At 45.4% G+C, this 27054-nt stretch overlaps 4 protein-coding genes across 4 annotated transcripts; 1 reads left to right on the plus strand and 3 right to left on the minus strand.

Moving 5' to 3' along the window:
• The first annotated feature begins 2992 nt into the window (after positions 1-2992).
• Positions 2993-3964, plus strand: LOC135400434 (uncharacterized). Its single transcript, XM_064632267.1, has one exon. The coding sequence runs from the start codon at positions 2993-2995 to the stop codon at positions 3962-3964; it is 972 nt and encodes a 323-aa protein (XP_064488337.1).
• Positions 3965-10965: 7001 nt separating this feature from the next.
• Positions 10966-12153, minus strand: LOC135400435 (uncharacterized protein K02A2.6-like). Its single transcript, XM_064632268.1, has one exon. It carries the CDS (start codon positions 12151-12153, stop codon positions 10966-10968), a length of 1188 nt encoding a protein of 395 aa, XP_064488338.1.
• A 3715-nt stretch (positions 12154-15868) lies between these two features.
• On the minus strand, positions 15869-18651 carry LOC135400436 (uncharacterized). Its single transcript, XM_064632269.1, has 3 exons — positions 16579-18651; positions 16053-16389; positions 15869-15996 (listed from the first exon to the last, which is right to left on the minus strand). The coding sequence occupies exons 1-3, from the start codon at positions 18649-18651 to the stop codon at positions 15869-15871; spliced, it is 2538 nt and encodes an 845-aa protein (XP_064488339.1).
• Positions 18652-22845: 4194 nt separating this feature from the next.
• LOC135399512 (uncharacterized) lies at positions 22846-23916 on the minus strand. Its single transcript, XM_064631262.1, has 2 exons — positions 23338-23916; positions 22846-23277 (listed from the first exon to the last, which is right to left on the minus strand). The coding sequence occupies exons 1-2, from the start codon at positions 23870-23872 to the stop codon at positions 23252-23254; spliced, it is 561 nt and encodes a 186-aa protein (XP_064487332.1). The 5' UTR covers positions 23873-23916; the 3' UTR covers positions 22846-23251.
• Positions 23917-27054: the final 3138 nt, after the last annotated feature.

Raw genomic sequence — 27054 nt, forward strand, 5'->3', positions numbered from 1 at the left:
ACTGGAGAAGACTGTCATTAGAACGGGGGACATGTTCTACGGGGAAATTTTTTACAGTGTGTGCTGTGCCACGTAATGCAGTGCAGACCCACCACGGTATGGTAACGCTCTGAATACTGATTTGCTCAAAAAAGGAACGTATGTGTTTCTTGTACTAACTTCCACTTATGCAAAGTATCATTTTTATGTTTTCAACCAATGGGGAGGGAAAGAACATCATTCTGGAGTCTCGTTGACCTACAATGTGTAGTGTTTGAAGGTCATTTTGAAGAGTGCAGGTGGTACAAGACTGTGTTCCCACATTCTTGGCAGTGTTGACTAATAACCATAATAAAGTAGAGAGTACATTTGTGTCATGGCAAAGTATGTAGAGATACATCTGCCTCAACATGCAGGCGCCAAAACTGCTTTTTGTGCCTAAAATATGACAAATAGTTGTCTGTTCAACACCACTAATCATGTGCCGGCCTCCATGATATGTCTGTGACATTCAAAAGTGATTAACATGTCCCATAGTTGTGTGCAATGTTGAAGATGACTGTGTACCTTCTATGGATTCTTGTTTCAAGAAAAGTACTGTGCGATTTGCTAACACTGCCTAGCTGTACCTTCACAATTCTACATAAAAACATGTAAAGTTTCTGTAAGGAAACACCGTGAGGGTCCATAGCGAAAAACCATCAGACAAGGAATAGGAAGGGACATACACAATGTCTCAACATAGTGTGTGTATGTTCTTTCTTCTATCTCCTCTTCATGTCTCGCCGTCATAGACACTATCATCAGCTCGCTCACTGTTGAACCGTTCTTTCAGCGATAAAGGTCACTTCCATGGACTGGATGGCAGCCAACGTGCTGTCAATAAAAAAAAATAATGGAATATCATCCTTAGGCTGTGTGTGCTCATTGCTTTCTGACAGATGGTGACTAAGAATTTCAGGACAGTGCCTGCAGTGGTAGTATTCTTGTGTTGTCACCTTTGACGCCCATTGTGTGTCATTGGTCACCTGTAACCTGCACATTGCTAAAACAAAGTATATTTGTATTTCTTTTAATACAGTTGGTACAGCACAATCTTTGGAAAATATAAATAAACAAATTCTCTACTCTGCAAGACTCCTGTCAGCCTCCAGCAAGAGCTCAAGCAGCAAGACTCCAGAAGGAGCAAAACTCCAAATTAGTGTTGAAGGTCCATATAGGTCACACTATTTTTATTATCAGATCATAGGTCAGGCTCAGGTCCTGGTTGGTAGCAACACAATGGAACCTTATTAAAAATTTGTACAGGAGGTGACCAACATAACTAAATACACACCAACTGACTATCACAAATTTGGTGGTGTTATACTTTTGAAACAACATTAACATGCCGCACTGGTCTTTTCTCCTTTGTTTCTTTTAACCTAGAAATATTAGGTATTCGGCATCGCCAGCCTTAGTTGCTGAGCATGCAGTTATTTACATTGAGTGCTGCAGTTTCATATTTCTTTCTCTGGACAAGCAACCCGGGCTTCCCCATTTTGATAAGGGTCTTTCAGCTTTGACAAGACATTTGTGGACAAGGAAAACATTTGGACTCTGTGTATTTTGCTATGAAGTGCACCGTACAAGGCAGAAGACAGCATCAACCATTTCCACCAAGGTTATTAAATTTGTGATAAGGTACATTTACCTTTTGTCACTGACTAATTTGGTGGCAAAGTTACTTGAGTGGCGGTTGTACAGTTTTAAGCACATCTTTAAAAAAAATAGGGTATGTGAAGTTCTGCGTGGTTGAATATGTGGAGTACACTGTAGCAAAAGTAGCAGTTTATTCGAGCGGTCGCCGCTTAGGGGTGGGCGCCTGTAATGGCGCTTTTCCTGCACAGAAGGATGGGGCGCCAGTGAGGTGGCGGAGAGAAAGACCTGAGGAAGAGACTGGGGAAAGGGCGAGACACAGTGCAAGATGGCGGCATGACATGTAACGCGTGTGTGATGTTGTGCGCGGCTTTTCTGTCTTTAAACAGTTTACAGGCGTTTATCTTATAATAATGTATCCCGGAGGTCAATAAATTCATCCGGTGAGAGTTTCAACACAATATAATAATTGGGGGTTTATGTCGTGAGACAACTGAGTGTGCAATACACAGCACAGTCTAATGTTCTTTATTCTGGCAATGTTAGCATGGTTCAAGAAGTGGGAAATGTTGTTCTACCCTTAATAATCTGTTGGGCCCTGCAAACAGGATACATATACCCTGATCTGAAGACACTATGCCTAACTGAAAAGCAGTATGAGATCGACCCGTGCGTGTTTATTTGCAAAACTATTGTGTGCAAAACTCGCGAGCGCAATTGGACAGCGCACCACAGCCCAGCTTCAGCCCTCGTACGCTGACGTTGTTCGGTCAAATATCCACCCGAGTCCGGCGACAGCTGCAGTCTCAGAAGCCCGAGAGCAGACCATGATGTACTCCCCGTCGATGCTTCCAGGTTCTCAACTTCCTCTCAGTATGTCCCTGGACCGGCCCCGTCGTCGCCCAACATGCTACTACTGCGGCATTACCGGTCATACAATGAGGTTCTGCAGGGAACGTCAACGGGAGGCTTTCTGGGGTGGCCGTCCACAATTTATGCCCTCGACGCCCTACACTGATGCTTGTCCCTCAGACCGCCCATTTCGTTATGCCGGTGATCGCTATTATTACTCTGCGCCTCCCACCGCAACATCTGGTGACGGACTCCGGAATGACGATTACGCCGGTTCACGTCGTTCCCGGTCTCCAGCCGGTCGCCGCAGGTCACTGTCACGTAGCCCCATACGCCTTACATCCCCTCCTCCCCAGCGGGGAAACATGTAGTTGCAGTTCCTGGGGGTTGTCCTGGATCGACTGCACCGTTTTCAAATGTCCCCCCACCGCACCCTCGAAATTGCATCGACGTTTCCATTGATGACCATTCTTCATCAGCACTTATTGACACCGGCTCCTGTGTTTGTATTTTGTCTGCTAAGATGGGCAAGAAGCTGCGCAAAGTAACGTTCAAAGATGGATCCTTTCTCAAGTCGGCGTTTAACCACATTTCTCACACGACTGGTTCCTGCACCGCCCGTATAGCGATATCCGATGTATGCTTCCCTGTGGAATTCCGAGTCCTCCCTGTTACCTCGCATGACATTATACTGGGCTGCGATTACCTTCAAGAGCATCACGCCATTATCGATCACTCTCGCGGTGAGATCACTCTGCCTACAGGGCCGGTCTACGCCAGTGAGGCCGACTGCGGCGTCCTTAAACTGCACGTTGAGCACGATACCGTGCTTCCCCCTCGTACTACCATATTCATAGATGCAGTCTCCTCTGAAGCATCGTCTACTCCTGAGGTGATACTGTCTCCTCACCATACTCCGCTCGCACGCAAGGTTCTCGTTGCTCCGTTCTCCCTCTCACGAATTGACGGCGGAAAGACGTCTCTCCCTGTCAGCAACACTTTATGGGAGCCTGTCCTGTTGCCGTGCGGATTTGTCGTTGCCACCTTGGAACCCGTGAAGCTCGGCGCCGTGCATGCTCTCGGAAATTCCGCCGACGCCGCGGTAGCTCTCCCTCATCCGGTGCACGACTCGGCCCTATGTCGAACTGTTTCTCCCTCGCTTGACGATCGGAGTAGAGGCATGCTTCTGTCCTTATTACGAAATTATGCACATTTATTTGACCTCGACAAATCACCTCTTGGGGTTGCACGCGACGTGGAACACTCAGTTGACACTGGCTCTGAAAGGCCTCTTCGACAGAGACCGTATCGTGTTTCTCCCGCCGAACGACAACAAATTGATAAAGAGGTCGACCAAATGCTGTCCAAAGGAATAATCCGTCCTTCCTCGAGCCCTTGGTCCTCACCTGTCGTCCTGGTTCCTAAGAAGGATGGCTGTATACGTTTTCGCATTGATTACCGACGTCTCAACAAAATAACCCATGCCCCGGATTGACGACGCTCTAGACTCCATGCAAGGCGCCAAGTATTTCTCCTCTCTTGACCTCCGTTCTGGGTACTGGCAGATCCCTATGGCTAAGCAGGATAAACCGAAGACCGCTTTTGTTACACCGGACGGGCTATTCGAGTTCAATGTGATGCCGTTCGGCCTTTGTAACGCTCCAGCTACATTCGAGCGGATGATGGACACGGTGCTTCGGGGGCTCCGCTGGCGAACGCGCCTATGTTACCTGGACGACGTTGTCGTTTTCTCGGAAACATTTGAAGACCACCTACTTCGCCTTGAATCTGTATTCTCCGCATTCCAGTCTGCGGGCCTCCAACTCAACGGGAAAAAGTGGCATTTCGGCTTCGAGAAGATTAAAATACTGGGTCACGTTGTCTCTGCAAACGGCGTTTCTCCAGATCCTGATAAAATCAAAGCCGTCTCCGATTTTCCGAAGCCAACCTGTGTCAAGGAGCTGCGCAGTTTCATTGGGTTGGCATCGTATTTCCGTCGATTCATCAAGGGGTTCGCCCATATCGCCGCCCCTCTCACGGCTCTCCTCTCCTGCGAATCCAACTTCCACTGGGACTCCCACTGCGAGCTTGCTTTTGAGCGGCTCAAAGCTTTGCTTACGGCCGCCCCTATTCTGAGGCATTTCGATCCTTCCCTTCCCGTTGAATTGCATACCGACGCCAGTGGGGCAGGCCTAGGTGCAGTTTTAGCACAGCGTCACCCGGATGCGCCAATGGAGCAAGCAGTCGCCTCCGTCAGTCCCACATTGACTAAAGCAGAAAAAAACTGTCAAGCCACCGAAAAGGAGTGTCTCGCCGTCATCTGGGCCATTGGCAAATTTCGCCCTTACCTATACGGTCGTCATTTCTCGGTCGTGACCGATCACCACGCTCTTTGCTGGCTTGCGTCCTTGAAAGATCCGTCTGGACGTCTTGGGCGCTGGGCACTAAGACTCCAGGAATTTGATTTCGCTGTGCATTACAAGTCTGGATGCAAGCACCAAGACGCTGATGGCCTTTCCCGATGTCCACTGCCAGACGAGAACTCCGCCCCGGTACTTTCATATGAGGATGTCATGTGCCTTTCCGAGCTGGACCCAAGCACTTTCCCCTCAGAACAGCTTCACGACGAAGCCGCCCAGAAGCTCATTCGTCATCTTGACGGCACGGTACCTTCTACAGACAAGAAATTTATACGTAAACCCAAACACTTCGTGTTGCAAGAAGGCACGCTGTACAAACGCAATTACAGCCCCGACGGCTCTCGACTACTCTTGGTCGTTCCGCCTCAATTGCGCAACGCGATCTTGCGCCATTCTCACGACGACCCTACAGCGGGGCATCTTGGCTTTTTCAAGACCTACGAGAGGATCCGTCGCAAGTCTACCGCCAGAACCTTTGGTCACCTACACCCTCTGCCACCCCCACTCCATCCCTTCGAACGAGTCGGAGTTGACCTCGTCGGCCCCCTCCCCCTGTCCACTTCTGGAAACCGCTGGGTTGTAACGGCAATTGACCATTCCACCAGATACGTCGTTGCTTCCGCCCTGACTTCCGCAACAGCTGCTGATATTGCCCAGTTTTTTATTCAACGTATCCTCCAGCACGGCGCTCCCAGAGCCCTGTTGAGCGACAGAGGCTGCCAGTTTGTGGCTGAGATTGTCAAGGAGGTCCTCTCCAGCTGTTGTGTAACTCACCACTTTACGTCTCCTTACCATCCACAAACAAACGGACTCGTGGAACGTTTCAACCACACCCTCACCGAAATGCTGTCTTTCTATATCTCGCCTCGTCAAGGCAACTGGGATGACCTCCTTCCATACCTCATTTACGCGTACAACACTGCCACACAATCGACAACTCGCTTCAGCCCCTTCTTCCTACTTTACGGCCGTGATCCAGTTCATACTATTGATACCTTGTTCCCCTACGTGCCTGATATCTGCAACCCGGTACTTGCAAGCGCCACCTGCCGTGCAGAAGAATGCCGACAGATTGCCCGTTGCCGAACCTTCGAAACGCAAGCGTCAGCCAAACAGCGTTACGACGCGTCCCACGCTAACGTTGTTTATCGTCCTGCGGACCTCGTTTGGCTTTGGGTTCCTCTGCGGAAGCCTGGCCTTTCGTGAAAATTCCTCTACCACTGCGTTGGCCCCTACAAGGTACTCCGAGCGCTCAATGATGTAGCGTACCTCATCCAACCACTGGACTATCCCGTTGACCGGCGCCGTCGCTCCACTGAGTCTGCCCAAGTAGGAAAATTGTGAAAGAAGTCAGCCCAGGGTGAATGGTAAGCACGCACGCAGCCCTCCGGTCACGCTCCGCCCACCACAGCAGCCCTCCACCCGAGCACCGCCCTGTTACAGGTGGTGAAGGTTTTTCGGCTGGGTGCGCACGTCTCACGCCTCAAACCATACATCGCACGACCTCTCGACACTTCTCACCCGCCACAAGAAGATCGCCCGGAGGGCTCCTCTCCGGAAGGGGGGCAGTTGTGAGAAGGATTTCAGACCCATCGTTCCCATCCTCATCGTCATTATAATAAAGGCTCGTTTTTCGAACCGCAACAATATTAACGAGCAACATGGATGATCACCCAAGTTAACCCTTCATAACTGTTTGGCTCTGTCTAGTTTATTGAATGCGAAAACACTGCAGGCACGGTATTTTACCGACACAATTTATTAGGTATTTACAACCTTACACTTCATTTACAGGTTATTGACGAAATAAATCTATCAAAAGCATCTGCTTAGAAAAACTGTCAACGTGCAGCTTTTCCGACGACTCAATTGCACGGGCAATGGCAAACACATTCTGGGCATCCTTATGTTGCTCGAAGAACCGAAGAGCCACTCTGGGGGCTTCGGTGCCCGGCTGAGAACCCCGTACGCTTACGCTTTATTCCTGACATACCGAACCTCCTTACCACACCGATATGCGTAACGGTACTGGTCAAGTGACCGAGGCTGACCATCTTTTAACTCTTGTTGCTTGCACTAAAGATAGCAGTGAGACACCTCAGAACTTGGTTCATGACTTCGGTAGTGACCGCGCATACGTTTTCTCGGAATCATTAAACTTTTGGGTCCGTCGGATGACTCAGTCAGTGGTGGACGGTCACAACAACGAGAAAAGAATACAAACGTTCTCCCCAGTTTGTCTCCGGAATGTTGGTCACAGTCGGATTATCGAGTTGTCATAATAACGAGAGGCCTTTACACAGGACCTTCGTTGGGAGCAAACCATACCCCAGAAAAATGGTGAGGATGTCATACTAACAAGTGTTATATTAACTAGGGTTGACTGTACATGCTCAAACAACCACCAAGTCTCATGTTGTTGCTCAATAGCTCCCTTCCCTGCACTTGTAGTAAAAGAAAAGCAGCAAATGGGTCGACGTGAATGGCAGCTGAACGATTGAACTGCAAAGTTCTCGAGCACACAATCACAATTTCACGCCGAAAATGTTGTTGAGGTGAGTTCGCAGTTGTTGTTTCCATCGCTCAATAGTTTTCAAGATTACCTCGGACAAAACACTTATCGCAGCTGGCGGCCATAACTGGATTTCCTGGCAAATGGGAGAAGACGCCAGGGAAGTCGGAGAAAGCCTCAGCTTTCATCCAATCAGAAGCATGATTCTCTATCTACGTAGATGGAGCAGGTTTTTCCCATCTACGTCACAAAAATGGCTGCACCCATGGCTTGTTTTGGTTTCTTTGATTATTAATTTTCGTAATAGGAAGACAAAATTGAGAAACAAAGGCGCGTTTCAGGGCAGATGGATGTGCTCGTTCTGAATATCACAACCGTTTTAGCACATCAAGAAATCGGCGTAGCTGAACTTTAACCTGTCGGGAAGAAGGACGAGGTTGGGGTGCAGATATGCCGTGTTTGCGCTAGCTTCTGCATGTGACAAACAATTTTAGATGGCAAGTTTTTTCACTGCTCTTGCAGACAATGGCCGCGACTACCCAATTACCTTGTTGTACGAAGCATCTTCGTTTTAATTTAATACAATTAAACCTCGATTTAATCAAGTCCGTGTTTAGCTTCCATACAATGCTATGTATTCAGGTGACCGGTATAACGAAGGCATTTGACCCAAGCTCTCTATGTTACGAAGGTTCCGGCATGGAGAATTGAGAAGAACACGCCTTTTGTTCTGTGGGTGCATTGGGCGGAGCTCCGATTTGTCCAAGGCCAAAAGAAAAAGAGGCAAGCGCACGGCGTCGATACACTCTCTTCTGTTCCCCTTCCCCATCTTGTCGACCTCTTGCCTCTTCCCGATTATGGCGAAGAATTAAGAAGAATGAAACGCGAGGTGGTCATCAATTCCTTCCGCAAGACGGGGTTTTACAACAGATGTAGTCAAGAAAATAAGGACACCTACGAGTTGGAACAAAGCGAAGACTCCACGGCCATGCCTGCTCTTGTCTACCAGTGGCAAGTGCTAATAGTAGTATAATTATGTTGGGAGGCTACGGGGATGAGAAACTACAACATTGCCACCAGGGCAGCGACACCGTCGTTCGCGTATTTTTCTCCCGCGCGGCGCGTGTGCGGAGGGTTGTCCGTGCGCTTATCGGCGGGGGGAGGGTCGCGTGTGCGCTTACCATCTCACATTTTTCAGCCTGGGTCGACTTCTTTCGTAATTTTTCAATCTGTGCCGACTTCAATCGTAATTCTTTTTCATCTAGAACGGGTGTGCAGTAGGCTGTTTGCATGCAAAGGATAGCATTACACAAAAGTACAAGTGAAAATATATTTAGTAAAGTCATTGTAATGTCAGAAATTGTGTTATGACTCTGTGTGAAGGAGAAAAAACTTGAAACAATCAGAAAAAATCAGAAAAAATCTGATGCAATAGCATTGAAGGGGTATCACATTTTTTTATTAGTGATAATCACGCAAGTTTTCAATTAAGCAGAAGGAATAGCACATTTTAATCAAAGAAGATATTTTTAATCAATACGATTACAATCAAAATTAGAGTTTTATTATAAAAAGACTAACTTGAGCACCCTAGCGGAGTTTTAATTACAAAGTTGTGACAAACGTACGTAACTTCATGCACAACAGCTAATATTCCATTATGACACATTTAATCAAAGAAGATATTTTTAATCAATATGATTACAATCAAAATTTCTATTATTTTTATTATTTTTTATCAAAGTTTTGTTATGAAAACTCTAACATTATTATACGTGACCACCATAGTGGAGCTTTAATTACAAGTGCCGATAGATCTATGTGGACAGCAGAGAACCTGGAAGACCATGGGACACGAACACAAGAGGAAATAAAATCTATAACGCTACAAAGAAGATATTCTTAATCAAAACAACAGAGGAGGAGAATAATCTATCATTTTAACTATCATAAAATCATCCTCGTGACTTAATCTAGTCGAACCCCATACAATTTACATTCTAAGAGACACTACAAACCTTACTTTGTCTTATGAATCCAACACAGAAAATATATTAAAAAATGAACTTCACCGCATAGCATGCTCCTAGCCAACAATCAGCTCTAATAATATCTGCACTGATTTGTTGAAGACGGGAGACGTACACCTGTTTTGTCACAGTTATGAACATTTTCGAGCGCAATAGTGAAGATTATTCCAACATTGCACAATTAATCAATTTCTTATTATGTAAACAACAGACAGGAAAATATTATTGAACCAAGATCAACAGTTAATAGAGAGCCAAAATCCAACACGTAAACAAGAGGTACACAAAGGATAAATAATTGAAAACCAATCTATCAAATCGAGAAACATGCACGGTTGAATAGCAGAGAAACACTCTAAACGGCGCATCTAGCCAACGTGTAAACAACATGCAGGAAAATAATTGAAAAAGAATCTATGAAAACGAGAAACATGCACGGAGCTAGCACTGAATAGCAGAGAAACACTTTGAACGGCACACCATCCACGCGTAAACAATTGGTACATGCAATGAAATAATGAGAAATACAATCAACAGCTAATACAGAACCAAACATATGCACCAAAGCAAACAAGAGGTACACAGAAGAAAATAATTGAAAAACAATCTATCAAAACGAGAAATATGCACGGATGAATAGTAGAGAAACGCTTTGAACGATGCATCTGCCAACATGTAAGCAACACACAGGAAAATAATAGCGAAACAAACTATCAAACATTACAAATTGAAATGAAAATAATATATCTTTTGAACTATCATAAAATCAACCTTGCGACCTCACAATATAGGATTTTCGTCCTACTCGGGCACTATAAACATTACCTTGACAGAGGTATCCAAACACGCAGCACAGCTAAGCTTTCCACAGTACAACCAGACTGGAGCTCGGCGGGGTTACTCTCTCCCTCTATACAGCCGAAAGCGAAGAATCTGTTGTCAATCTATGGAGTGGGGAAACCCTCTCTCGTTTTTCACATTCTTTCCTCCAAAAGAAAATATTCTTAGGACATGTGTACAGAGGCGAAATTTTTTATTGATCGCAAATAAACATTGGAGTTATTCGATTCTCAAGAACACAATAAGAATTCTATCAAAAAACAATAGTACGCAAAAAATCTAAGAATATACTTTTATATCAGTGCAAACTGGTTTTTAGAGAAACATTATCTAAACTAATGAGAAATATTATCGGCACAAACTATACTCAGCCAAAACGAGAAACGATGCATTTTAATGTATTTCAAATCTGACACAACTATTATGCATACATTATTCTCAACTCACAAAATATCGATCGAGTGAATATCTGAAGCAAAAAGAGAAAGTCAAATTTATTCAATGATGGAAACTGTGCAAGTCAGGGTCTGTACGTCAGTACACGTTTATTGTAGAACGATACAATGGCTACCCGAACTGGGCGCGCGAGATATTTTACTTTTCACGAGTCTCGCAGAGCCTCTTCGTCGTTATAGCACATCTCCCCCCTTTAATGCACTCAGCTAACAAACCTGTCCCAGCCACACAAACACACTCATTCAAATCCAACTTGAAGTCTTTTCACTGGCTTCACCACTCTGCCGCTGTGAGTAGTCATTCCTGTTGGGTTATGTGGGGGGTGGTCTCCCGGTTGGTGGCCGGAACTGTCAGACGAACCACCTTGTGAAACTTCCCCAGACGACGACCTAGCGGAGAGAGCAAGCTCAGGCCCAGGGCCTGCTCCTCCTCCGAGTTCCTGGGGACGAGAGTTGGATGTGGGAGCTGCCAACTTGTCTGCAGAAGGACCTTTTTGGGTGCAATCAGAGGACGGTGACGGTACAGGTATCAAGTGATATCTGTTTCTACGGAGTACACCATCGTCCATCTGAATGTTGTAGGACCGAGGCGCTGCTGCTGGTGCCTGAACCACGCCACTTGATCGGGTGTCCGTTATCCATACCCTCTCGCCTTGCCGTAGGGGTGGCAAGGTTCGCACACCATGTCGCTGGTCATAGTTTATTTTTTGCATTTCAATGCGACGCTCTTCCCATTGACGCAACTGATTCCGATCTGGTGTCTTTGGACTTAACGGCGACGCGGCGGTAGGAAGTGACGTGCGAAGACGGCGACCCATAAGTAGCTCAGCCGGACTGAAACCATTTCCTAATGGCGTAGCGCGATAGCTCTGAAGAGCTTTATACGCATCGTCCGACTTTTTGAGACTGAGCTTGATGACACGGCCAGCGGCTTCGACGAAGCCGTTGCTTTGTGGAAAACGTGAACAAGAAGTCCTGTGTTCTAAGGACCACTCTTTTGCGAATGTAGCAAAGTCACTGCCCACAAGTCTCCGAAATTGTGGTCCATTGTCGCTGGTGAGTACTTCTGGCGTTCCGTGCCTGGCAAATATGGATTTCAGGTGATCGATGACCGCTGAACTTGTTAAGTTGGTCAAAGGAGCCAGCTCCGGATATCTTGAATAATAATCCGTTACCAGCACGAACCACTTGCCACCAAGGTAGAAAAGATCGACCGCTACGTTCTGCCATGGGCGCTCTGGGAACGGCGAAGGCATCAAGGGCTCATGCCTATTGCTAGACTCCTGGACACAGCGCGGACATCTTCGAACATCATCCTCGATGTCCTTAGAAATTCCAGGCCACCAAACCGTCTGCCTGGCTCTTTCCCTGCACTTTGTGATCCCGGCATGCCCTTCATGGATCTTATCCAGTATCTCTCTTCTCATGGCGACGGGGATAAGAATTCGGCACCCTTTCATGAGAAGTCCGTCGTCGAGAGAAAGGTTAAAGGGACCGAAAAGTGAATATAAACCTATCGAAACTTTATGTTCAGCGACAAGCTTGCTCCTTCAAAAGTTCAAATATCAAAGAACTCCGCTGAAATCGCTGTAGTTTTTCTGTAATCGAATTGTCCATAATTGCATGTCCAGGGACCTAGTAGGAAACCGAGCAGTCTGTCAACAATTGCATGACCCCGCGCCATCTGTCGAGGACGCATGTAATACGCGCACTTCCGGGCGCTAATCCGGCGAAAACGAAAATGGCAGTGCATTTGTGACCACCTTCTACGTCGAGAATGTCGAGCCAGTCGAGCCTCTTGAACATGAGTGCGCTGGAATTGCGCATTCGAGAACTGTCGCTCACACAGAACTGTTGTTCGTGCGTTAGCGTGCTGGAAAGTGTGTTCTTCGCAGCAGAAGATTCCTCGTCCAGAGATTAAACTGAGTAACATTCGTCCTCAGCAGTAGCTCACCGTGCCGTAAACATGGACGGCTTTGTGAAATTTCCATGTATCAGGGAGAAGCACTTGTGTAAGCCGAAACAAGCGCTGTTTTTTCCTTGTGCAGGTGTTCATGTGTGAAATGCAAACCGACGGATACTACGGACGGATACTACGGTTTTTGATGCCGAGAGGTAGAGAATGCGTGTGAAAAGCAGACAGACGATTGCATCAGAACTAACGAATATTTCGAAACACTGTGCCTTGACACCGAAGTATTGCAAGTGTCTTTTACATACATCCGAGAAACCGAAGAGCATGGCAACATACACTTCAGCGCCGTGTGGTCTTTACGCGCTACTTGAACGGCAAACTGGACGGAAAACCATTATTTCTGCAGGAAATTCCGTTATACCACCTGTCGGCCATTCACAAGGATATGGGGTGCTCCGAGAAAATACAATAGAAAGTACTCCACTGGATCTCGATCTGCATCATGCATGCTGTTAGGGATGCTTACCCATCAGTGCGCTGACCTGTAGAAATGTTGTCAGCATATTTTCATTTCTTGTTTGCTGCAAGTTTTTCTCATTGCTTTTTCTTTGCTGTCACACTAGATTATAATTACTAGTTTGTTCCTGGGGGGTTAAGTAACCTGTGGGCATAGATGTATTTGTAGGTTATACTCATGTCTCAATTGTATATGTGAGGAGTAAGTCAGACAATTTTCATCAGTGTCATTCAGCTGAACTGTTTTCATAACCTTTTAGTATACTTCTTAGTGACCACGTTTCCAAATGTCAACTAATAATTGAACCAAGATTGGGATTTAACACTTAATTAATTCTGTTTTGCTAAACGGAGTAATTGTAACTGATTCATTATCACGTCGCCAACTAACATTTGTGAAGAAGGACTTGAGGGCTGACTTCAAGTATTATTAACCCTTGATCTGGGTTCAAAGTTAACCATGCACCATTGGTGTGCATAGTACTCCAAAATGGCTAAATAATTTATTGCAGAAGTTCTCTGTTACTGTAATTGAAAAGTACTTTTGTAAAGTACTTTTCACAGCCCTGCAAATTGAAACTGGCTTCAGTGTACACTACAAATGCATTGTAACATTTAATTGAAATATAATATAAGAGCAGAAGCAACATTTTGTCACAACTCAAACTATATCTTTCTTTTTTATTGTCCAGGGATTTAGAAATTCTGTTTCAGAGTAGGACTTCCTGCCCTTTCATGTTTTGACGTACTTGATAGAGTTGTAAAACCCGCAACAAAATAAACAAGAGAAGTATAAACAGTTTCGTCTTTCCCTTTTAAATTTAACAAGCTAGTTATAATTTGCCCTTCGGTCACTTTTGTATTCTGTGTTGGTGAAAAGATTACAGGAAAAAAATGCTGCAGATCAAACAATGACCTGTCATCTTGATGAAGATCAGAACATTTCTTCAGGCATGCTAAGTGAGACAAAAGAAATGTACAATGAAGGTTGTACAAAAACAGCAAATCTCCGTCGACTAAAACTCTATATATGTGGATGTTACCACATCGTGTAGTTTCCATCCAAAAGTAGGACTAGGCAAGGTCGTTTGGTAGGTTGTTGGCATGTTGATGTGCTATACTGTTACAGCACATCAATATAGATGAGGGGCAAACACAGTAGACAGCGTGATGGCTGCAAACTCAAGTGAAGATTTATTTAACAGAACAAGAAACCGAAAGCATTAGTAGAGAAAGGCAGTGCCCACGCTGTGTATGGTGAACCATATTAATCCCTGAGAAGGTAGGATCGGAAGAGCAATAAAGAGAAATGACAGTTGCGTCCTAGATAGGGGAACTCTGCAAATTTAGGACCAATATGATGTGGTAACCTTGCATGGCTCGCTGCAGCTCTGACACACATTGAACAATTCCAGTAGTAGGGCTTCAAAAACAATGAACGTTTGCTGTTTCACTGGGCATTCAAGTGTAGAAGATGCATCTCTAGAAAATTAATTAGCGTTCCTTAGTCATAAAGTCATAACTACATCTCAACAGGAAGTATTCTTGTATCCTTCAAACAAGCTAGTAGTTCTCATCGGTTTCTTCTCCTCTTGTTGACGTCATACTAATGTTCTGCACCTGACCAAAGACTAAAAAAAATGTCACAAAGTCTGCAACACGTAACAAATCTAGTGCTTCCATCTGTGGACTTTGCATACCTGCTTTCAGCTATTTCTGTCATGTCAACTTGAGTGCCTGGATCACACACACACGAAGCAGTCTTGCGCCACTTCAACACTGGAAGGCCCCTAAAATTAAATTTGTTGATGTTGACAATGTTGAGTACGGGACAAGTGGGATAACATAAGTTAAATGGAATACGTCTTCGCTATATTATAATTTATACATGTGTGACGCCTGTACGTACCTAAGGCGCTGTGTTGAACTCGTCACCTCGGTGAAGCAAAATCACTGGGTATTGAGCATCAGTGTGCCTCGGACGTCTTCGCAATTCGCCTTTTACGGCATCTTCGTAGTCATCGGCAGCAAAATGAGCTCACCACACACGACACGACTGCTACATCTAATAATCGAGTGTTTCGAACCACATTCGTTTTTGCGCACTCTCCTGTTGAATCTTGTGGTAGAAAACGCCCGCCGCCGATGGTGAACGAACATGATTTTTGCATCCGCGAACACCAAAACTACACCAGGCATATGTAGGTCTCTCGAATAATTGACACAGCAACCACGAACATGTCATTCACTTCTCTTCGCGCGACCAACACGACCACCCACGACGTAAACAATAAACGCGATAACACAGACGGCCTTGCAGATGGCGCGGCGGATCGTAGCTCGTAGCGGCGAAGTAGCTGAATGGGCTGAATGCTTTATTAACGTAAAAGCTATGGAAGTGAACGTCATTTTTAAAATGGCGTTTAGCTGTAACATAATGTGCGTCAGCTTTGTTCTCAACAAAATTAACTCTCACGTGGTAAGGGTTGACCAATCCCTGGGAGCCCTGGACCTGAAACCCAAGTTGCTCTTTTTCGCCGTTCGCTGGCAGCACCGTCCATGTTCTGGCAATCTTCAAAATATTTATACGTAAAAAATATTCCGAATTGAGAAGTAATGCTCTCTGTATCTTATTAAACAACGATGTTGTGCACGACAGTGGGCAAAAATATGGGGGTTATTTTTCACTTTTCGGTCCCTTTAAACCTCTCTTACCAGTAGTTCTTACAGCTCGAGTCAACAAGTGCTTTGTCTGGCCTGCCTTGTTGAAGGTAATTCGACAGCATCTGACACGAAGTGTCTTCGTATTGCGCCTTCTTGATTTGGGACAATCTCTGATCTGTCGCAGGAAAGTAGGTGACGATTCCCCTGACGTAAGCCGCCAGCTCATCCTACAGCCCACTGCTTTCCATGTCCGGCAGCGGGCTTCGGACATGATTCGGACGGATTTTCCTGGGACATGAACCAAATCACAAGAGTGCCGCATCAGCTTCAGCTTCATCCTTTGTAGACGAGGGGTTATGTCGTCCAAAGGTTTGTTCATGAAGGTTGGAATTAAGGGCTTGTGATCGGTCTCGATAGTGATGTGCATCCCCGTGATGTAATCCCGAAACTTATCGCATGCCCACACAATGGCGAGTCCCTCCTTTTCTATCTGAGCATACTTCTTCTCCGTGTCCGTGAGACTTCGTGAAGCATATGCGACAGGTCGATACGTCCCATCAGGTTGCAACTGTCGAAGAATTGCCCCAAGTCCATATGACGAAGCATCAGCGGAAACAACTGTCTTTTTCTTCGGATCGAAGAAGACCAGAACCGGACTTGTCGTTAGCAACGTCTTGACGGTTTTGAATGCTCGCTGTTGTGCTTCTGTTCAAACCCACTGCGACTTGGAAGTTAATAAAGCGTTTAACGGGCTCACAATATCAGCCAGATGAGGAATAAACTTTCCGAGGTAGTTCACCATTCCAAGAAAACTTTTTAGTTCCGTAAGAGACGTGGGAGGCTTCATGTCTTGAATGGCCTTCACTTTTGTGTCATCTGGATGGATTCCTTCTTCGTCGATGATATGACCCAAGAACTTTGCTCGTTGAACACCGAAGACGCACTTGTCTTTGCTCAAGGTCACCCCATAGTCTTGCAATCGAGCGAGAACCTTGCGTACTCTGTCATCGTGCTCTTCTCTTGTCTTCGCGTGAACGAGGATGTCATCCATGTTGCAGACGACTCCATTTAAGCCAAAGACGGTATGAGCCATCTTCTTCTGAAAAAACTCGGGTGCTGACGATATCCTAAACGGCAACCTTGTGAACTTGAAGCGACCAAAGGGAGTTATGAAGGTCGTAAGTAACTGCGACTCTTCGGTTAGCTGAAACTGCCAGTAGCCAGAATTCGCATCCAACTTTGAGAAGTACTTGGAGACGCCTATCTGAGCGATGGCATGGTCTGTGACTGGCATAGGATGAAGTTCCCTTTCTACGAATTTGTTCAACGGGGTGTAGTCAACACAAATTCGGTAAGTTCCATTTGGCTTTTTCACAATTACCATGCCGCAGCACCATTCCGTAGGCTCATCTACCGGTACGATGACTCCCTGTGCGACCATGTGGTCAATTTCCTTCTTTATCGTTTCTATGAGAGGAAGGGGTACTCTGCGCGGGGCTGAAAGCGCAAAGGGTACGGCGTACGGTTTCAAACGTGCATGATAGGGTATCTTGACACAGCCTAGTCCTTGGAACAGCTTTGGGAACTCTCTTACAGGTTGAAGACTAGATTCCGTCGCCGATTCTATCGCCGTAACTTCGAAGAGTCTTTTCACAAGACCAAGGGCTTCGTTAGACAATAGGGGTTCTTCTAGACCTCTAATTACAAAAACATCCGTGGACAGCTTCTTCAGCCGGTATTCGAGTTCAGCTTTTATTACGCTCAGGACTTGAAGCTTGCTCCGATTCGGCCCTTTCAGTATTCTGCTTGGCTTGTTTAACGGAATCGTCGATAAATGTGTATGATATGTCTCCTCAGAGACTACAGTTACATCGGCTCCCGTGTCGGCTTTAAAATCCAGCGTAGCTCCGCAAAGGTTTATTGGCGCTAGCCAACGCTTGGGCCCTTCGACGTTTATTGTGCCGAGAAACGCGGGTTCTTCTGAAACCACCCTGACAGCTGCAGCACTTAAACATACTCGGGAGTAATGCCCCATTTTGTTGCAGTTATTGCATTTTGCATTTCTTGCTGGGCAACTATCTCTGCGATGTGGAGAACGACCACATTTCCGACAGAAATTCCCGCTTCGCGAGTTAGCAGAATGCCCTGTCCTTCCATTGTTGGTTGCAGATTTATGTGCGTGCCCAGCAGCGCTCTTCTGCACCAATAACTTGGAACTTTTGACTCGTTGAACCTTGTTTTCGGGACCTAGCTGCATCGACGCTTGTTGCTTCTTAACCGTTTCCGTCTGTCGAGCCATAGTCGTGGCTTTCTCCAGCGTAAGGTCAGGATTCAATTGCATCTTTTCTGGGAGAACTCTGTATTTTACTCCAACAACAATTCTGTCCCGAATCAGCTCATCGCGTAGGGACCCAAACTTGCAATGTTCGGCAAGAGCATGCAGATCCGTTATGAACTCTTCGACGGGCTCTCCCTCTTTTTGAGAACGGAACTTTGCTCGTTCATAGGTGATATTCCGCTTGACCACAAAATGCTTGTCAAAAGCGGCTACAACGGTCTCGTAGATCGTCATGTCGGCTTCGCTCAAGGTCAAAGACAGCAGTACATCTTCGGCCTTATCTCCCATAACATATATGAGGGCGTTGACCTGTTCTTCGTGAGGCTTTAAATTCAGCCCGCTGACCACGCGGCATCTTCCTAAGCGTCTGATCCACTTAGGCCACTCTTCAGGGAAACTAAAATTGAATTGCTCTGGGGGCTGACAATGCGTTAGGGCCACGGCAACTCCGGGGGTGGAACTCTGCCCCAAACTGGACTCCGCAGACAACATGGCGTTTGATCGGCAGAACGGAACTTCTTCTCACGTCCTATAGTCGAGGCTTTCCCTGAGTATCCCACTTCTGACACCATGTGCAAGTCAGGGTCTGTACGTCAGTACACGTTTATTGTAGAATGATACAATGGCTACCCGAACTGGGCGCGCGAGATATTTAACTTTTCACGAGGCTCGCAGAGCCTCTTCGTCGTTATAGCACAGAAACAATACTCATTGGAAAACGGGAATCAAATTTAATTATGTCGTTTTATGACAACTTTGCAATAGTAATTTCTACACGGGGAAGCCACAAACAACTCATCTGAAATGCAAATTAATGTAAAAGTTTGCTTCAATGAAAATCAATGCACACAACATTCCCAACTTGTAGAATATTTTTATTTATATCAATCGAGTGATCATCTGAAACAAAGTCAAAAGCAGTAAGTAATTTAGGCAAACATTTTTTTCGTAACCACGCATCAGAGAAACATGTCTTTTCCATTCAGGGCCCACTAGCGGAAACGAAGTGAGACAGGGTAGCTGAGTTCCCGTACACTTTCGTTAAGGTTATGCCCGCAGGGAGTAGGGGAATCCAACAATGCTCTTGGTATACAAAACCATAAACTGACTCCCGCAAGTCAAGTTAGGGAAGGAGGGTCTCTAGCGCTGTCTTGTACGTAGAATCATTGAAAGCACACGTTTTTTCCTTACACATCGCATCTTTTTGTAAATTGATTTTCATAATTCTCACGACAGGTGGAACATTCTAAACCTGATAATAAGTTTTTAAGAAATAAAATTAGCACCGATATGATTTAATTAAACTACTTTAATTAAACGACGCGGATGACCGTTTTCTTCGAGTTTTAAGTAAATTTAGTTCGAAAAATATTCGTATATTTTAGTATCCGCGTCATGGAGAATTCACATTACGTTATAGAGTATATAGAAAATATCAATACAATCGATTAAATTCTTTGTCATCGTAAAAGAGTTCTTAAAACCTTCGCGTATCAAAGTGAGCCCACTAAAGCTGTGAAATTACACTTTCTACAACTCAGTTTGTAAATTGCGGCAGCAGTTCAAATTTTAATTAAACACTTACTGATAGTCTCCACTGCTCCGGAATGTGATCTGATAAATTTTATCAATTAATGTACAAACAAATATCTTGTATACAATGTGTGACTATATGACAGCTTTTTAATCTATATATTAAAAAATTGTAAGAAATAGTGTACAGTTTTGACTTTGAAAATTTAAACAAGAACCATTGGTGTTGGTGTTTGCGTTTTTGTTTCATTATGAGCTAAAATCTTCTAAAATTAAAGTACGCCCTTCCCATTTGTAGTGCCTCATATGCCGTGACATAATGAACAGACTCATAGTTTTTTAGTATGGCTAATGAAGAACCTCGGGTGCATTCTGTGAATTGGAGCTACGTTTATGTGTGCTGCTTTGGATAAGTTTGCAAAAGGAATATTTACTTATTATAATTGCATATCTTATGCATAGTGCTCATCCTGATTGGTTAAACATTTCTGATGACTGTTGTGTGACTCGATTCTCCCATTGGAACTGTGTGCCGAACTGTGTTATGATCATTAGAATTGTAGACTGAGCGTCATTTGATAATAGATTCCTTTCAATATAGTATTGTCAACTGTCCAATCGTCTGAGAAAATATATACACTGTGCAATTTAATTCATAAAACAAGCTTTCGCAAAATATTAGTGATCCTCTTTGTAAACAAAGATTGATGTAACATGCCTCTAAATTTCTATTAGCGATTCTTCTGCAATTCTTTCCTTCAGGTGTCCACTGATTCCATGCGAAGACCCTTGTACATAGTGTCTCCGTGCTTCTCCAAATATGTTTTTAAACCGGGGGTTAGCATGCCTGAAACTTACGATGTTCATGCAGAACATTAAATTAAATAGTTTCAAAGATTCAAACCAAACCTCAGTATATTGCGCTACAAACAGACAAACCTTGATTGATTTTAATCAATCAACAGACAAACCTTATTAACCACGATTTAGGTAGCATGTGTAACATAATTTGTACAAAAATAATGATGAATTCTTTTCAGATTGAAAGATGGAAAGAAAGATAAATTTATATTTACGCATATGATATCCACCTAACTAAGGTGGGGGCGTTGCGGCGCACCTTAAATATGGCGGCTCCCACTACGCTGTTATGATTCGTCCATGCTCATTTCGCGGAAAAAGGAATGGTAAGTTATGCGTTTTCTGTGTCAATAAGTGTGTCAGATACTATTGAAACGCAGCAATCTTGATGTTAAACGCTGCTGTTTAATATCAGGCCAACTGTAAGCGCTGCTATGCGGCGTATCGTATTGTGTAGCATTGGTTCAGTCTGGGATTGCTATGTCTATGGCTTCTGGTGTCATCTTATTGTTCTTGTCATATTCAGGTCATGCCACGGCTCGACACGTCAAACACGGGTCTAAAGCAGCGAGGATGCCAGTGACTTTCAGCTGGAAAACGTGAAAACTACCATTCAAAAAGTGACGGTGATGAAGTACCAAGTTGAGATAGATCGACCTGCACTTCACTCTACCATTTACTTCCGACACATAGAAACGTTGGAACCAGATACTGAATAAGATGTGGTAACGAGACTTTTCGTACTTGCAAAAATAGAAAGGAAGAAACTAAACCTAATCTGCAAAAAGGGGAGCAATTTGTCCTTATCGTTGCGCACGATTAATTTGTAATTTATGCCAAAGGATAGCGAACCTAACATATGAGCAAACTTTTGCTGATGAGTCGCAGACAAAAAGTTCTAACCATCGGTTGTCTGGGATGTTCGAACACTGAAACAGAACAGGTAGTTGCAAATCACGTTGACAATGATGTTGACGAAGTCATACAAAGCTGCACAGCTCACATAAGTTGTCCATTGACTGCATGTCTGTTTTGGGTACCCCAGGCTAACATAACGTTGCTATTGGGTAATTTTCTTTGCACAAGGCTGACATAGGCCATAATACTGGAACCGTGCCTTTGGAAGTGTCCAGTTAATGTGCAAGTGCCAAATGTGGAGCTGTAAGTTGGGAGAGACAAGAAAGCACTCTTCTGTTGCAGGCAAAGTCAAACCATTCCAGAATTACTTCGAACTTCCTGAGGGAAGTTGTCCCCTGACATTGTAAACAATATGTACACCTTTCCAGGCAAAAGGGGGAAAGTCTGTTAAAGCAGCATGCATGTTTCTTCGTGACAAGTGAAGGGAGTGAACTGTTAAAAGCTGTGTCTCATGGTTGAAAGCACGGTCTCATTTACTTACAGGAGTTTGATTAAGGAAACTGTACTCCCGTAATCCAAGCTTTGCAACCTGGCTTCACATCAATGGCATGATCGGATTTGCACCAAGGCCGTTGCAAAGATATGCACAAATATTGACAAGGTAGACATACTGTATTGAACTTAGTGGCGAAATGGCAAGGCCAGCTGGCACATAATGAGAAACCTGTCGCCCGTCTTAGGCTTTGTAAGAATTGTTCCCCAGCTTTCGACGAGACAAGTGTCCTGGATTCTGTTCGGGACTCTGTAGCCAGACTGCTAAAGGAATACAAAGAGATTGTCACAAGGGGAAATTGTGTAAGTCTGACGTCGGTTGCCCCCTCGCCACCGATTCGGAAGTTGTTGGGAAATTAAGTGATTCTTGTCATTAAAGGGTTTGCTGTGTTCGAGAACATGTCGTCACTCCTCTGTCCCTTTCTCGGGTTCCGTTTTTTCACTTTATACTGTATTGAACATCTGCCTTGATGTGTATAGGGGGGACCGCTATAAGAACATCCTTTTTCTAATCCAGTTCTAGGAATTTCTAATCCAACACAAGCCAGCTCTAATCCCTCTGGTTAGTGGCCCCACTTTGATTGACAGGCCCCTTTTTGGCTCGCCCATTCATGCTGATTGGTTTGAGATGAACCCACTTCGATTTACAGGCCCCTTGTTTGGCTCCACCCCTTCACGCTGATGGGTTCAAAATGACCCCACTTTGATTGACAGGCCCCCTTTTGGCTCCACCCACTTCACGGAGATTGGCCCCTCCAAACCTACTGATTGCTGATTGATCCATCCACTTCGCGCTGATTGGCTCCTTCTAGGACAGCTGATCGGCCAACCCAGTGACCCCGCTACAGCTCTATCTTAGACAAACAAAACGAATACATTGCAACGTTTATTGAGTACATCATGGCTGTCTTGGAGAGATTGATTGCTTTGATGCTGGGCATGGTTCCTCGGAAGTGACGAATGATGTAGGTGTCTCTGGGACAGCGGCTAAGAAAAGTTTCATCCTCCGTGAGTTGACACATTCCACGCGCACTGGACGCTTACGTCCAGTGGTTGAAGGCACGTGCGTAGCGATCCAGTAGCGTTCTTGTCCAGCTTAATGTTGGACCGCATAGGTACCACATACCAATCTGTGATAGTGAAGATATCACCAGGGCATTCAAGCGGGTAGGTGTGCTTATCCTTCTCGAGCTTCATGCGTCTTCAGTTGCAGGTGTCCAGCGCCAGCGTGCATGAGACGAGCGAGAAGAGAACGAGCTACCATATCCTTCCACTGGTGCAACTGACGCTACTCCTTCTCATCCTCTGCATTATCTGAGGAGAGAAAGAATGCCCAGTTAAATCACGCTATCTCCGTCATACACTCAAGCTTACCATATTCGCAGCTTCCGTATGGGTAGGAGTCGATGTCATTGTAGAGGTATCGTTTGTCGTCGTACGCCATCAGACTGCTTTTCACATTTCTGATGGTGTACATGCACTGTTTCTTTCCCACTATTGACACCTGTTCGTGCGATACGCTAGTGTGCTTGAACAGGGTATCGTGGTACGTATCATGGAGGAGGTGTTTGCGCACAATGTTCTTTTTGACCCCTTTAGCTCTTGCAATTTGTTTTCCCCCAGCTAGTTTGATGGAGTACATTTTGGCTTTCAAGCATATTACTTCCTCTATGGGTATACTACCGGTTTCACTTTTGAATGCACCAAGCCTACCATGATTCTTCTCGCTGTACAGTGGATGACCCCGATCGAAGGAAGACAAGTCTAAATGGTCGTCGGCGATCACACGTAACTGATCTTCGTAATCCTTGCAGAATAGGCCGAGGATCAGAGAATCCGTGTCAAAGTAGCAGGTAATCACCGGACAAGTGAGCTTGCTCAGCAAAGTTTCGTAGTAGAACGAGTACATCGTTAATTTACTCAGTTCTAAAATCGTGAAGCCAATCTGCAAGGGGAAATCATATCGCACTTTTCTTTTGCGCATTTCGTACATGACACAATCGGGGGACAAAATTTCCATTCGCACGCATTCTGCCCGACTCCCGAGGCGAATCGCCGTCTCCTCATCGAAGGCTACTCGAATATCCCTCATGTTAAATTTATTTAAAAGCGTTCTTCCGAAGACCGCATTATTTGAGATTTTATAGAAATTTTTTTCAAACGTCGTGCCTGAGGCAACGCGCCTGGCAACATTGTTCTCAATGTAGGGACGCAGGAATGGTGCCTGACGAAATTTTAGGATTCGGTGAATTTTTGTCACCCTCATGCCCAATCTACAGTAGAGTGCGAGCAGTGCGTAATGAACGACGTACTCGACCTTGTCCTTGCACGTCAGCAACAGCTTTTTGCTGTTAGCTGGCTGATACATTAATTCTTCGAGAAGACCTCGCTGGAATGGCGAGAGCCATTCCTCCGGGACCACACCCTTCTCAGGAGCCAGGGGGAAGTACCGCGTTAGAGCGTGGATAGATTTTCGATACTCCAAGTCGCACACATACACGTACCCCACCTCCGAATCCGTGGGGTGAAGCATAAAATCCACAGAGCTAAAATCCTCGACCCACTCGAAATCGCCGACGGGGAGGTACTTTACCATACTGAATCCGTAAAGATTGCTGCAATCTATGTATGATATGTACACCTCCTTTTTTTCGGGATCATAGCCACTACACAGAGGGTTGTTAGCCCGCAAATGACGCCTGCTCGCCTGACAGAGCCCGCCCCTAACACCCGACTCGATGGTTCTGTACATGTCCTCGTCGATGATTAACTCCAATTTTGCCTGCGTGTAATTTAGAGCACATTGCCACGAATAGGATGCCAGAGAAACACAATGAAGCAATTCTAATCCACGCGCGTCGTAGCACAGTCGTCGAAAGTGCTGCATTACATCAGCATGTAATAGGGCATCCGTTTTCAGGTACAGTGCATTATAATCCCTCAGATTCGAGCATCCAAAATGTTCAAATACTTGCAGCGCATACTGGTAGTCCTCCTCGCTTATATCCTCCCCAGTGAGATCATTTCGGAAGGCAGATTTTGCCGGCAGAGCCAATTCGTCGTACACCGCAAAAGAATTAACGTAGCTGTATGGGAATACACCTTTACGAAGCAGAATTTCGTAGTCGTTTCCAAATACCTGCTTCAGGCACTGGAACGCCTCTGCGCCCCCCATGGATTTGACGGTTTCCACGAGCTCTCCCAGCGACGAATTTAGGTACTGCATGGTATCTCTGAATAGGAAGGTGCCAATTTCGAACGATCGAATTTTTTCCATGGAACTGGCCACAATGAAGGGAGCTCGCTTCCACCCGAGAAGGTGAAATTCCCGCAGCAGTCCGGCCAAATCGTAGGCCAGATTGTGCACCATGATCGGTAATTTTTCCCTCGTCGTGCACGCCACGTTACAGGGGCTGCACAGCGTCGCAATGTAATTTGTGTCCCCGGTAGTACATCGCTTGGAATGGTCGTGATGACGGACACGGGGTAGATCTCGCGTGAACTCCCGTTTACAGTACGCACAATGGGTGGCAGCTCTGTGCTCGGCCCGTTGCTCATCATTCAGCACCATTGTGGCGGGGCAGGCATTCAGGGCAACCATCTCGTCCCGCATTTCCATCAAAGCCTTCACGCACTGCCTCGCGGAATCTTCACCGTGGTGCGTCCTGACGCGCGTCACCTTCGAGTCGTGGGTGCGCACGAGCACGGCACAGAAGCTAGAGGTGACGTGACGCTGCATGCCAACACCACTGGGCGCGAGTACGCTCTCCGTGTCCAACGCGACGACGTAGTTTGCTGCTTGTACTGTATTTTATTAAATTCTACAAAATTTTTGCCAGGTTCGCAAAATTCCAATAAGATTTCGTTCACGTCCGCGCACAGGCGACGATGTTTCGCCATGCTCCTTTCCTCGTTAAAAGAGCGCGTGCAACGTTCGCATACGAAACACCTATTGTCTCTCATCAGTAATCGTTCCAGGGACTTGATTCCAAAAAAATGTTCATCTATAGCCAATAAGTAAATTTTCTTTTCACACTCGAGTTTTGGGGGTCACGACACGTGCACTCCCTGATCGACGTACTCGTACACGTAAACGGATATCTTGTTTTTGTCTTCGAATTCGTCCAGATCAGAAAATGAAACGGGGAAGTGGCTTGGCCACCAGTAATCTACTGCATAATTTTCACATTTTTTCCACGAATTCCTTTCCTGTGGGTGCAGGAGAGCGAGCGTATTGTATTTAAAACATTCGCCCTCCTTGCGTGCTGGTAAATGGATATTCGTTAACACGTTCCTGCGTTTAGCCAGATTCGTGGGAAGTACCCCATTACAACCGAATTTTTTAGTTTTCACAGCAGAAATACACATTTGAACTTTTTGGACGTCAGTGGATACAAACCCACTACCCTCGCGCTGGTAATTTTCAATGCGCCCGGTGGACTCCTGAATCACATCCATCAAAGTATTTGCGATAGCTCCGTCGCTGTGGACCTCGCGAGCAAGCGCCATAAAATGAGCTATGTGCGCGGTTACATCCCCTCGATTTTCTTTCATCATTAGAACGTCAGAACAAATGCAAAACCTAAAGGGTATTCTTTGCGCTCGCAAAATAGCAATTATATTGTGGAGGTGGTTCATTAAATATTGTCGCAAGTCCTCTACTCCCTGATCGTGAACAGATGCCAATAGCACAAACGCTTTGACGATACCTCGAAATGCGCTATCAGTTTGAAAGAAAGGCAGGAAGGAAATGTCCACATAGGGATGTGATCGCTCGACGTGAGCATGCAATGTGGCAGGTGAAATGTCTGGAGAAGATGGTGAATTCTCTTCCAATGGCTCATCATCCCCGATATCATGAGGATCAAAAAAGCAGAACACGCATCTAGGCACTGAAAAAAAAAGAAGAAACACTAAGAAAACGTGCACCACAAAGCATGGATGAAAAATACTCACTCTTGAAGCGAGCTCCGCACACTCCCGAAGTGACGCGAAGACTGCTGCCTCTTTATACATCCTCCCCATTTATATAGCGGCGACCTCGCTGCATGCCCCAACATTCACGGGTGCGGCGAGTCGTCATAGCCTAAA

The sequence above is a fragment of the Ornithodoros turicata genome, chromosome 7 (assembly GCF_037126465.1).
Source record: "Ornithodoros turicata isolate Travis chromosome 7, ASM3712646v1, whole genome shotgun sequence".
Taxonomy (NCBI): Eukaryota; Metazoa; Arthropoda; class Arachnida; order Ixodida; family Argasidae; genus Ornithodoros; species Ornithodoros turicata.

Bases quoted from the DNA above. Each gene is read 5' to 3' on its own strand.
- LOC135400434 (XM_064632267.1), top strand. From the start codon at position 2,993: ATGGGCAAGAAGCTGCGCAAAGTAACGTTCAAAGATGGATCCTTTCTC.
- LOC135400435 (XM_064632268.1), bottom strand. From the start codon at position 12,153: ATGAGAAGAGAGATACTGGATAAGATCCATGAAGGGCATGCCGGGATC.
- LOC135400436 (XM_064632269.1), bottom strand. From the start codon at position 18,651: ATGTTGTCTGCGGAGTCCAGTTTGGGGCAGAGTTCCACCCCCGGAGTT. The intron at 16,390-16,578 runs GTGAGCCCGTTA...ATTCTTCGACAG, and splicing joins TTCCTCATCTGGCTGATATT to TTGCAACCTGATGGGACGTA. The intron at 15,997-16,052 runs GTAGGATGAGCT...TTCCTGCGACAG, and splicing joins GACATGGAAAGCAGTGGGCT to ATCAGAGATTGTCCCAAATC.
- LOC135399512 (XM_064631262.1), bottom strand. From the start codon at position 23,872: ATGTACTCGTTCTACTACGAAACTTTGCTGAGCAAGCTCACTTGTCCG. The intron at 23,278-23,337 runs GTAAGCTTGAGT...TTCTCTCCTCAG, and splicing joins ATACGGAAGCTGCGAATATG to ATAATGCAGAGGATGAGAAG.